Source organism: Simochromis diagramma, unplaced genomic scaffold (genome assembly GCF_900408965.1).
Source record: "Simochromis diagramma unplaced genomic scaffold, fSimDia1.1 OVJJ01000421.1, whole genome shotgun sequence".
NCBI lineage: Eukaryota > Metazoa > Chordata > Actinopteri > Cichliformes > Cichlidae > Simochromis > Simochromis diagramma.
The window spans coordinates 607,503-620,790 of record NW_024387250.1 but is presented as its reverse complement, the minus strand read 5'-3'; the positions used below and the strand labels follow the sequence as shown (position 1 = coordinate 620,790).

At 38.8% G+C, this 13,288-nt stretch overlaps 1 protein-coding gene across 4 annotated transcripts in view; it reads left to right on the top strand.

Annotated features, from left to right (window-relative positions):
• The window catches only part of micu1 (mitochondrial calcium uptake 1), a 36,131-nt gene continuing 22,843 nt past the window's right edge, over positions 1 to 13,288 (top strand). For 2 of the 4 annotated variants that reach the window (XM_040001531.1, XM_040001530.1), the window contains exons 1-4: positions 1 to 141; positions 6,598 to 6,762; positions 7,826 to 8,021; positions 9,782 to 9,944. In XM_040001531.1, coding sequence (XP_039857465.1) covers positions 140 to 141; positions 6,598 to 6,762; positions 7,826 to 8,021; positions 9,782 to 9,944 — 526 coding nt within the window. In that variant the 5' untranslated portion in view covers positions 1 to 139. The remainder of the gene's footprint in view (positions 142 to 6,597; positions 6,763 to 7,825; positions 8,022 to 9,781; positions 9,945 to 13,288) is intronic. The other 2 variants (XM_040001533.1, XM_040001532.1) reach the window with 2 other exon arrangements.

Here is a 13,288-nt window from a genome sequence, read left to right as displayed (position 1 = left end):
GGAGATGTTGTCCCACCCTCTCTGAAACACGGAACTATTAGCGCAGTACTCCATCACTGCAGACACACTGAGCAAAGACGTACTCTGAATCGGTGAAGACGTTATTACTTTGGACTGAGTGGTGTTTTTATCGCTGCTTATGTAAGTAACCGTGCCTCCTATGAGCTATAAGAAAGCTCCGTAATGACGCAGTGTGTAACAAAACGATGAAATAGCTGCTAGTAGAGCTAGCACTTGCCATTAAATCTAACGTTAACTAGCTAGCTAGCCAGCGTGAGTTACCCCACGAAACAATTACTTGACTGCCGAACTAACCAGCTAAATATTGACATTAACAAGTGACTGACGATAGAAGCATTTAGTTTATTATTGGTTAGACGGGTAGCTGCTAACCTTGTAGCCCGTCATGCTGTTGTCAACGAAGTTAACTTGCGGCTAAAAACAAAACACTGGGGTCACTATCAAATGAACAGCTCTAGCTGTTCGTGTTTCCGTTTCAACATGCCAAACGCAACACTAACATCACCTTAACCAGTGTTTTTGAGCCAGTTGTTGGCAGCTAGCTGTTTTTGTGTGTGTTTTTGGTGTTGTGTTAACAGTGGGCCATGTCATATTGAACACAAACACAGGAAGGTGTATCTTTCAGTTGTTTGTCTAAGATTATTATTATTGCATGTTTACACGAAACACCCAGAGACTAAAATGATTATGCTTCAAAGGATAGTGCAATGCTAGCTCTTACCCAAAGAAAACATTTCCTAATTTATTTGGGAACAATACATAGCTTTTTTGGGTTGGGTGTCGCAAAACACCCATTAAAAATTCAGGTCTGCATGTTTGTCTTTTTATATATATGATTTTTAAAAGCTTGGATTGAATTGAGGAGCACAAGTATGAGTAAATGTATAATGCATGTATGTAAGAGGCCATGTAAGGCTTTAGAAGTAATTTCTGTACGTTTAAAATCAGCTACCAGGCAGCCAGTGTATTGTAACAAAGGTGAGAAAGTCCTGACCCAGATATACACTTGACAACGATATGCAGTTTCTGAAAGCTTTAGTTATTTCTTTTTAATGAGGTACTGGTCTATATATCCAAACTGTTCTTTTTTAAATTCTGAATGCTCTTGATACTTCTGAATCCCATCTCTCTGTGTATGTGTACCCCTAGGGTGGGGGAAAAAAAAGATCCCCAAGCAGCAAAAGGAACTGCTATATTTGCTGTTGTTTAACTGGAATGAATCTGTGGTCTCACCTGAGATCATAAAATGTAATTTTTAATGCCACAGGCTCTTTAGATTACACCTTTCCCCACACACACACATTTTATATTAAAAAAAGGTTTGCTCTTAGGTAGTGAAGAATAACTGTTGAGGACATTGATTTACCTGCTCCTTCTTCAAGTCCAGGTCCAGTGTGCCTTGTAACCAGACTTACGATGATAGTTTTCTATCATTGTAGCTTCAGCTGAACTTAGCATTGAGCTTCTGGGAAAGTGTAAAAGCAAAACTCTCTAATTAAAAATGTGCTGGATTCAAAAAATTAGACTGAATTCTTGAAATATGATGTAAATTAATCATTTTTAAACACTCATAAATACATGAAAAAAGTTGCCTGATATCGTGAGGGCAGCACTGGATTTATAAAGCTGTAATAACAGGATGGAGTTTAATAAGTAGCTAAGTCATGCTCTGCAAGGTTTAGGATATTTTTACATGTACTTTGATAATAATGAGCATTTAACTTTTAACACAGCCACCCCCTTTGTTGTGGCTGCTGTGTTCCAGATTTAGCTTGCGTTGATGGAGTTGATGAGGAGACAAGCATTGCAATCAAAAACAGCACTCAAAGTTTGAGCATGCCAAAGGAATGAAGTCTCGCACTCAAATTTCTCCAAAAACGTGCCAAGACAAAGCATTCCTGCATGGTTAAGTACAGGTGCAAAGAAAGAAAATTTTTTTATCAGATGTTACTCCATTATAACCTAATTAAAAATATATATCAGGAACTCTAACAGCTTACAATTACCTTTAGTTTGTAATCAAAATATGCACGCTTTTAAAACTTTTTTAATGTAAGGTTTTCAAAAGAGTACATTGAAGGACTCTTTGTTGGTTTGTGATCAGACTGAAAGGATGATGAAACGCTGTTTTCCATATGATATTCTCTCTTTTACAGCTTTGCTGTTTTGTTCAGATGAAAGATGTATGTTTTTCATTATACAGAACGTGCACACGGTAAAATAGAGCAGAGTAGAAACAGAATAAATGCCATGAATGAGAAGCAAATTTTGGACTGACTGCTTCATTTCTTTACATAGTTAGACATAATGAATGGGCAGGTTTTTGTTGTAGTGTGGCTCACTGGCTTTTATGCAAGTTAGTTTCCAGTGTCCTTTCACAAAGTTATTATCTGAACAAGCTTTAGGCTTCCCATTTGGAGATTACACAGAAGCGTGTATAACTTCCCCTTTGAAAATGTTTAATTTCACTTGGTAGATGTATTTCAAAGATTTAAGCAAACATTATTAACTAGTTTAAATGAGTGACCCTCAACTAGTAGCTAGGAATCAAAAAGATCAAGAAATTTAAATCCATATTTTATGTTCATCCCTTTTTCTTTTTTTTTTAAATTGAATCTGGCGCATGTGTGTGTGCTTGTCTTCTTGTCTGGTGGTTGGAGGAAAGGATTCACGAGATTGTGTCAAGTCAGAATTTGAAAAAATATACAAAAAATATGACGTTAGTTCTTCAGTTTTGTAGTACATAAAGTGTCATTGCTCCATATTTTGCAGTGTAGTAAAGTTAAGTAATGCACCTTACTGCCTTACTTCCCAAAATCAAATAAAACCCAAGGTACTGCTGAGAGCTAAAATCATTACAAATTCTTTCAGCTGCAGTACAGTAATCACCGTAGCTGCCACAGTTGTTACAGTCAGGAGCAGTGTCCAGACATCACATTGCTGCAACACCACCCCTGGGGTGGTTTCCCTGCCATCTCACTTTTTCTTAGTCTTTGTTTTGTTCTGTTACTCTGTACAGAGGAGCATTTCAGAGTGTTAATAACTGTGTTGCTGCCTCTGCTGTGAAAAGGCAAAAACAGTGAGAGTAAAAGCTCATACTCTTTGTTTGGTGGTGTAGCTGTAACTCAGCAGCAGAGCAAATAGTGCTATAGCCAGGACTCACTAACCTGCTATGAGACTTACATATGTTTGGGATCACTCAGCATCTGTTCATCTTTGGTTTTAGACTAATAAACAAATTACTAGCTTTCCACTTGGCTTTGTGTAGGGCTGGAGATGTTGTTTGGGAGAGACAGGTTGCCGAAGACAGTTGTTGATAACATGTAGTTTTGTTACTTTAAGTGCTGTAAAAGGTTTCCAAACCTAAATCTGTTATTCTAGAAAAACAATGTAGCCACTGAGCTGCTGTGCTAGCTACAGAGTATTAGTTAATGCCAAAGAAATCTAACTGACTGTACTTAGGACCTGTTATCTAACTTCTTTGTGAAAATGTAGGTAATTATATTTGCATAAAATGGCAAACGGTTGGTTAATATTGATATCATATCATTTCTATGCAAAAACTGGTGCATTATATTTTAAAAACTTTATTTTGAACAATGGCTTTATTTTAATTTAAATATCGTAAATACCGTAAGTACCTTAAATATCGTAAATATCGTAATATCGAAATGTAGTGGAGGTTGCGGGGAATAGGTGGCTGTCTGGTTTGGATTTCCAAACCAGCAGCACTCACGCCTCAGCAAACTTTGCATTTAAGCAACGTGGAGCTTGGGGATAGCTTACAACCCTCTGACACTTACATTGAACAGCCACAGAATAGACTGTGCGAGTAATTGTGAGACGGAGAGTGTGCTGCAGGCAACTGTGATGATCCCTTCGCAGGTTCACCTTTGGAGACCTTCATTCAAGTTTTTAAATCGCTTTCTATCGTCTTAGCTCCAGTTGAACTAGGCATCGAAGTTTTTGGGGAGGTGTGAAAGCAAAGTGCTGCGATGAAAATGTGCTGGATTCAAAAACTCAGACAAAATGAGTGCATTTTAGTGAAAATGAAAGCACTCATCAGTGAACTCAGTAATTATGAGTTAGATAACACAGAGTTGCAAATAACATTTGGTCAGCTGCTGTTCTGGGAGCCAACTAATTTCAAACTGCTGGAAAGACATTCAGAGGATGAATGTGTGGACTTATGTGCAGACACTCACTGGCTCTCACACAACTGTGGGGATATACCAGTGTCATAAATATGTTAGTTAGTTTGCATTCTTTGTTTACTGTACATGTACCTTGGTGAATTTTGGAAAGGCATTAAAATATAAAGAAGTTTATTAATACTAAAGATTTCTGCAACACCAACGACTTGCATTTTTGGGCTTTCTTGTTGCATCATGTGAGTTTTGGTCTGTTTCTATAAAGTTTTGGTGTCGTTCCTTTAGCATTAGGCTTTCCCCCAGTCCCAAAAAGTATAATAGTGTGGATGCATGCTCACTGTTCCCTTTAGTCCTTATTGTCATGGGCTACTGAACACTCCAATTAGCATATGCCATGTCTTCACTGTTCTTTCTGCTGAGTCTGCTTGACAGTTGGTGCCTGAATTGTTAATAGGATATTGACAGGTGGTAGCTTTGAGCCTCAGTGGGGTTAACTCCTCCATCATGTAGTTTGAAAAGTGCACACATGGGAGCTACAGATACACACCAGTAGCCCCTTTCCTAATTGTTAATCATCTTTCCGTGACACTGAAGAATTAAGCAACAGTATAGCTGAAAATGAAGTTCTGGAGCTTAGGTGCACTGGTGGCAATTAGTTTTATCCCTGATTTTCCGTTGTTTATTAATTGAGGTATGTGGGAAAACCAGGACCTTCTACATTGACTTTTTAGGGAACCATTTTGTCTACAGTGCCATGTGAAGGCAGATCCCAATGGTGAACTCCCATTGTTCTAAGCTTTGTCTCTTGAGGTGACTGTTAATTACTTTTTGGGGGGGTTAAAATCTGCAAATCCTTACCTATGACTTCCATGGTTTATAATTGGACAAGGTAGGTGTTTAGTACTGTGGTAGCTATGTGCTAGCTTTACAGTGTTTAGAGGATCTTGTGGTATGAATCCACATGTGTAGTTCATCCATCTATCTGTCTGTTCCTTTGTTATCTTACATTCGTATCTGACCAGGATTGGCTGGGATTGGAGTCCATATCAGCGGACAAAGTGCGTAGAAAAAGCAAACAACCAATCACTCTTACATCCCCACCAACGGCCAGTTTAAAGGGATAGCACACTGCCATTCTAATCCACTAATAATTTTTTTTGATGTATGTTTTTTTTTAAGTAAATGTGTTAAATCTCAGCTAAATAATCCTAGTTTTGATTTCTGCTATAATCAGGCATCCTTACTTCACAGTGGAAATCCGACTGCCTGACATGCTGCTTGTTGGAATCAAAATCAAAGCAAATAAAAATACTACAACTGTGGCTACAAATCTTAAGGCCAAAGTACAGGTTTCTGTTTTTATTATCCTAACTAAGTAATGAAATATAGGTGTGCACACATATATAATGATTCAATTGTCCAATACGTTTAATCAAAGAGTTTACAAAGTAATAACTTTAAAACAAAAAAAAATGCTTAAATTAGTCACTAAATATACAGGGATGGGTGTTAATAGGTGCTGAGCAGGAAGCACAGAGGGCAGACCTTCACCTGTGTGGTCTTTGACCAGGTTTGTTTGGTTAATAATCTTTGCAGCAGATTGACTATGAAGGGCTGATTCACACAGACTTATCAGAAAGTTGTTTCAACATTTATTATAATTAGCCTTGTGCAAGATGATCAAATGAAATGGCACATATAGTCTACATGTAATCTGCTATGGTGCTAACAAAAATGTAAAAGAATGACTGAATAAACTGAATAAAAAACTGCACTAAAGTATGCAGTAAGTTCACAGCATGAGGAAAGAAACTGCTGATATTACAGCAGCAGATACTCCCGTTTTGCTTGCCAGGTGATAGCAAGGTGGATATTGGGCTCAACTCCCTAATACCACTTATGATGTGTAGATGGGTGGTTGGGATACTCTTGAGGGGGGTTTAATTCCCCACAGCACCCATCCAGTCTCTGCTGTGCACATCTCATACCAGATTGTGATGTTTCCAGTCAGGATGCTTTCATTGCTCCTCTTCAGAAGTTAACAAGACAAGATGAATTTGGTCTTCTTTGATTTCCTTACGAGGCTTCTAAACTTTCTTTACCACGGTTGAGATCTGTCTGTGACTTAAACTCTGCAAAGCACTGATGTGGGCTCTAATCTGAGGTAGCTTTAACTGGTGATTTCTAAGACAGATAAAAGTTATGAAACTATGTACTCAGCTCAGAATTTTCATATCCTTTGTATTCACATACTTAACATGAAATTATTTCATAGTTTTTATTTATTCAGTTTTGGCATACAGTAGAATACAAAACAGAAACACAATTTAATAGGCGTGTGTTGCTTTTTCTCTGTCATTGTACATACCGATACTGCAAGAGTGTCATCTGTCTTTGTCTCACCTTTACTCTCGTCCCTCTGCAGGATGTTCCGCTTGCGGGCATTGTCCGCAGTTTCAGTGGGGCTCGCGCAGCTGTCCCGGCGTTATCACAGCGGGGCAGTGCGAGAGTCCGGCCGGAGAAGGCTGATGCTGGCAGCCCTAGCTGGGGTAACCGGTGTGTCTGCTAGTGCTGGACTGCTGTGGAAGAGGTAGTTTTTTTGTTTTGTTTTTTTACACCCTCGTGCCTCATTTTATTGCTCTTAAAATAATAGTGGTCTTAAAAAAATACTGCATTTGTTCCTTAAGAAGCAATTTGAAGCAAGCTGATGTGTAAACAACTCAGTGATTTACAAGCAACCTGCTCAAGGTGCAGATTGCTTCTCGGCTGAAGGCCTGTCTAGTGTTGCTTAATACAATGTGGCATGACTGGGAATTCAATTTAAACATGTTTGTTGAGTTTCATTTTTATTGATTTTTTTGTCACTTGAATGACACGCCATTTTTTGAAGTGGGTTTTCCATCATGTGTTTAAACTTCAGCACTGTGCTATGGGACAGCATTCAGTGAACAGGACTTGAGGTTCATTGAGCAAATTAGGAATTGCTTTTGGCTCAGTACTCAAAAGCAGCTAGACTTTAGAGCACATGTTACATTTCATTCTCCTGCTTGTTGTGTTTTTATGGCTATCCATTGCCTTAAAGCCTGTTGTTTAGTTAAGACAATGTGCTGGAGAAGGTGTTGAGGTTAGAGCTCTATGGGGACACACTGACTGTGCTGCAGGAGGCAGAGTGATGGATGGCGCCTCAGGGCATTTGAGACTGATGGAACGAGACTGTTCCAGGCCTTCACCCTGGGCTTCATTTTCAACGCGTGTCATTAAACTGAATTATTCAGCCTGCTCCAGACAGTCCCAGCTATTTATTATTATTATTCCAATTTCAGTTTAGTCAGAAAAATGGTAACGTGGGAGTCTGCCATAGTAAAACCTCCCTGCACTGCACCGATGAGCAAAACACAGCAGAGCACATAATCTCCTGGCCCTTTTGCCTCTCTGTTTTTCAATCTGTTTAGCATCATAGCGACAGTACACACCTAGCTGCAAAACACAGTCTGCTACATACCTCCTGAGATCTACTTGGTACTAGAGCAAAGCACAAAGACATATTGCTGAACTATCTATTCATCTATTCAGATAACATCGATCTGTCCCCCAGGTATTGATCTGTTTTGTAATCTGATCTCTCTTTTTGTTAAATTTATTTACAAAACCAGAGCATATGCAGATGCAGGGTCTTCTGTTCGACACTCTGAGCAAGTAAGTGGAGAGGAACCGGATTTTGGGAGACACCCAGACTCCGAAACGGAGTCAGAGAAATCGGTGGAGGCCAGCAGTGGAGATGAGGATGAAAAAGACGAAGGTGGAGAGGGGAAAAAAAAGAAGCAACGCTCTGGATTCCGTGACCGCAAGGTGATCAATAAACAATAACCATTCAGCCATGCAGTCAGTCTTCCTATTTAATTCATCTCCACAATGGTGTTTTGAAACCCCCAGCAAGCAATTTCCAGTATGCCAGAGCTAGTATATTTTGACAGAATATTTGCTGAGACTAAGAAATGTAATGGGGTAATCAGCATGCATAAAGAACAGGAATGTCCCACTCCTATGATTTTATTGCTGTTAATTAGGCAGAAGATGACAAAGGATATGGAGATAAAGAACAAAGGATCTTTGATTTGATGCCAAATAAGCAGTGTTTGTTGCACTGCTTGTTGGAGGATGTGAGGATAAAAACAAAAAAAAGGAGGAAGAACTTTTAAACAATTCAAGCCTCTTTTTTTTTTTTTTTGAATGATGTAAAAATTGCGCAGTCACTCTGAGGAGCAGCCACAGTCTGTAAAAAGCAAATAGATGTCTAAGGGCTGACTGTCTTTGAAGTGGTCCAGTGTTGGAATTTTAAGTGTATGTTGAGTATATCCACAGATTTTGGCTTTCTTTGTGTTTTATTCATTAGGTGATCAGATCAGGAGATGCTGAAGAATAATAATAATAATAATAATAATAATAATGCAAAATCATGCAGCAGGAAGACATTTTTACTCCAATGTTTGTGTTTGAAATTCAGTGGTGTCGCTTTTTTAAACTGAGTGCTACCGCTGTCTTAGATGTTTCACAACACTGAGTGAAAATGCGAAATGTAAAATAATAAGTTCCTCGTGTGACTTGAATTTTACCTTCCTGGTTTTGTGTGGGTTTTTGAATTCTTTATTTAAATTGAAAGACAGCCCATGTCTTCATCAGTGTTGAAAATGCTGAGATCCATAATCTGTAAACACAATCAGATAAAAGCTAGAGAGAAAGAAGAGTGCAACCCAGTCTTTCTGCCAGTCACTCAGTTCTCTGCCATTTCCACACAACTGTCTAATAGACCTTCATCCATACACAGTTGGTTGCCTCTGCTGGAGACATGCTCATGGTGATTTCCCCAAAGACTATTAAGGTCTCCTAAAGTGAGAGTACCGACACTGACACATGTAATCATAAATATGAAATTGAAGTGAATGTAGTGTGACTGTGTGACTGTTCCCCACAGATTTTTATCATAAAACCGAGTTTGATAACAAAAGGTTGAAGCTCTGAAATGTTTTTTCTTTTGCCAAAAGAAGTTTCTGTAGTGAATGCAATCAATCAGTGTCACACAAAATAACCACCTGTTTGGGTTCCAGCCCAACACAGATTCTAAACTGCCCTGTCAGTTTCCCAGCTACTCCACATCTGTTTGAAACTTTCTCCTGAAAAGTGGATGGCATTGCAGCAAATAACAGTTGACAGGGGGCTAATGTGTCGCGCCATGCTGATGGTCTGTAGCTGTTATTTGTGTTGTCTACAGATTTATGTAGTTTTGGTAACTCTCCCTTCATATTAACCTAGCAGGCAGACTGACCCCGAATAGGAAAACACTCTGTGTTCCTGATTTGAATTTGTGGCAGTTGAGTCAGGAGGTTAATATACCTCCCGATCAAGGATGACAAATTGGTTTCCTGCTGCTCTGGGCTCCCCTTCACTCAATCTACTCTCACTTAACTCACGTTATTTTCTGTCTACACACATGGTTGAAATATTGCTGGTTCTTTGATTTGATCTTGTTGATTTTTATGTATATTACATTAAAGCTTTTGCCTAAAGTGGGAATCTTGTGATATTAATTTTGCTTTCTGGCTGGTTGGCAGGTGATGGAGTATGAGAACAGGATACGAGCCTACTCAACTCCAGACAAGATTTTCCGCTACTTTGCCACTCTGAAGGTCATCAATGAGCATGGAGATGCTGAGGTTTACATGACGCCTCAGGACTTCATACGCTCCATCACACCTAATGAGAAGCAGCCTGAGAGTAAGTTCTTAATTTCACCACTTTTTCTTATATTCTTTTAGCTCTTTCTGTGCATGCTCTTCTTTCCATTAATGGCATCTGCACACTGACTTAATGTGAGAGTGAGCATGTTTTCTGTAACACATTTATCTAACACTTTCAGCATGCATGCCTTCACATTACCAGATATAGGTATAAAGGTATAAACAAGATGAAGACTGTGGAGTTCATTTTATTTAGTTCAGCTGAATAGAATGCATGATTGTTTTGGAGAATGCCTTAAATGGCAGTAACATCTCAGTGTGAGATGCTCTAACTAATTTCACCGAAGTTTCCAAGCTGCTTTTTTATGGGAGTTTTTCTAAACACATTCCAGCACTGACATTGGTTCAAAACATCAGAGGAGTAAAGACACTGTTTACCGGCCTTTCGTTGCCAGACCTCTACAAAATTATGTTTAGTATTCCTGCATTCACTTTACAATGATCTATTACAGATTGAAAATGACTCTAAATATTTACTTATCTTCTTTATAACAAGTCAGAGGCTGGAATAGATCAAATTGATCCAGTAATAATTTCAGTCCATTGTTTTGAAAAACATAAATGAAAGCTGAAATTGGTTTCTTGTAACCAAAGGCAGCCTCCAGTTTTAAAAAAAATGAAGTCAGCGCAAAAGTGCTAAAAACTGCAGTTTCTCAAGTCGCCACTTGAAGCTGGTTCTAAATGGGAGTCCCGTTTAGACTCCCATGTTGAACTGTATACTATACAGCAGAGATAATTTTGTTTACATTGTTGTGCAACAAGGGTTTGGTCTCTCCAACTGATTTATCTCTTTGTAACAACCTTTTAGGACTGTTGAAAGCTTTGAATGATAGCACAGCTAGCTCCCATGAAAATACGACAACATCTCAATGCTTGAGAGTAAGATGAGTAAGACGTGTCAAATCAAATCAAATCAAATCACTTTTATTGTCACATCACATGTGCAGGTACACTGGTACAGTACATGCGAGTGAAATTCTTGTGTGCGAGCTTCACAAGCAACAGAGTTGTGCAAAAATACAATAACGTAAAACAAGCAAAATATAAGAATGGCTAAATCTGAAAGTAATAAATATATGTACAATATATAAGAGCATATGCATTACTGGATGTGTATACTAAATATGTTTTTCTACGTGTGTGTGTGTGGGTATGTATACATATTTTACAAATTAAATAGAGTAAACAATAAAATAAAATATATAAAATATACAGAGGTTGGTAGTTGAGACATGTGCAAAACAGTGGCATTAATGTACAGTATGGAGTGCATAATGTTGAAGTACCAGTAGTGAAGGTGAGGTGTCTATGAAGTGTTCAGCAGTCTGATGGCCTGATGGAAGAAGCTGTCTCTCAGTCTGCTGGTACGGGACCGGATGCTGCAGAACCTCCTTCCTGATGGAAGTAGTCTGAACAGTTTATGGCTGGGGTGACTGGAGTCCTTGATGATCCTCCCCGCTTTCCTCAGGCACCGCTTCCTGTGGATGTCTTGGAGGGAGGGAAGCTCACCTCCAATTATCCGTTCAGAGCACCGCACTACTCTCTGGAGAGCTTTGCGGTTGTAAGCGGTGCTGTTGCAGTACCAGGTGGTGATGCATCCAGTGAGGATGCTCTCAATGCATCAATGCATATTATAGTCAAGTGTATCAACTTTAGATGTTTAGTTAACTAAAAAATTGATTAAAATTATAAGAATTTAGATTCCTAAATTATGACTAAAACTTAAAATAGTTTTGGTTAAAGGATTACGACTAAAGCCAAATGCTAATGCTAGCAAAGCTTGCTATCATTAGCTGATGAATTAACCACATTTAGATGACAGGGTAGTGTGTTAACTTTGGCTCAAAAACACCAATATGGCTAAAGCCAAAATGGAAATGTCAATGCCTCAGAGCAGATACTTGCTAGTATCAGATACTAGTAAGATAAAAGCTTTTCCAAAACAAGTTAATTCCACATATTTACTCACATGGCAACATCTGTAGCTTCAGTAATAACAGGAAGTTATCAAGAGCACAGAGAAAGGATCATTTAGGAGCTGAGAGCACATGACATGGTATAGTTCACTCCAGACAGATGAGTTGTTGGTTGTAAGCTAGAGGTTAATAATTTCCCCATTTTTTTTGCTCATATGTTTATGGATGCATTCCCTTGATATCTGCATACATACATACATGCATCTCTAATTATCAAAGTAGCTACTAAAATATATATGCCTGGTGGGCAAAACTCTAACCACATGTATTACATTTCACTTGATGTTCTGCCAAATCTGGCCTGTGTAGATCATATCATGTTCGTGATGGCTTGTCCCATCAGCGTTTTGGGTATTTCAGGAGAAACATTAGCATGACAGTGATGTAAATGGCAAAATTTGCTCGCTTTAACAGATGATGGAGCTGGAAATGTTACGTGTCCCATGTGTGAAAAGGGCAATACTTTCACCCACTGACATACCCTCCTTTTTTATATGATTGTACTCCCTCTTTAGCTTCTTTGGTCTGTCACAGTGGATATAAGTAAATGTCAAGTCTGATTCCTCTCCTGCAGTAGAAGTGTAGCCCCAAATACAACCTGGAGATCTGAGATATATAGTTACACAACTTCTATGCAGGTTGTTTATGGTCATTAATAAACAGGGTAAGATGTTTCCATTAAGAAATGCTGAGATCATGTCACTTAAATGGCAGCGCCTTACCCAACACATCCCCCCTCCCCTGTGCTCCGTTCAGGGACACTCAACACACATGGCTCTGGACTTGTGAAAGTTCGTGCTATAAGGATACTAGTACGAGAAGGGAGGGGTGGGTAGTCCCGTCATGCTGTGTTTAGAAGTCACGACACAGCAGTTGGTGTATCAATTAACAAGTTCAAACAAGAGCAGATCTCAGGCGTCGAATATGGAGCCAGTGAGAGATATTTGATCTACAGCCATGGGAGAGTTGTGAAGTTAGGAAGCTTAACTTGGCATAGATTTGTTTTATCACCTCCCGCGTCTCTATCTGTCATTACTATTCAACTCCAAAATTCAGTTAGATTCACAGTCGTATTCTTGGTTTATTGTTAAAGAACGTTTCATTCACAGTAAAGGACTCAAGCGTGCTTAACACTCAATAAGGATTAGTCTGGATGTCTCACATTTGTGTTGATTCTCAGCTATTCCATCTGTTAATAATGTTTAAGACTTGGCTTAGCTTTGTCCCCAAACCTTTTATTCTTAGATTCACCTTTCGCTCATGTGTCAATTTTTTTTAAAGCTATTCATTTATTTAAGGTTACTGTCTTTTGCTAAACTGGCATGAAAATAATGATAAACTGTGC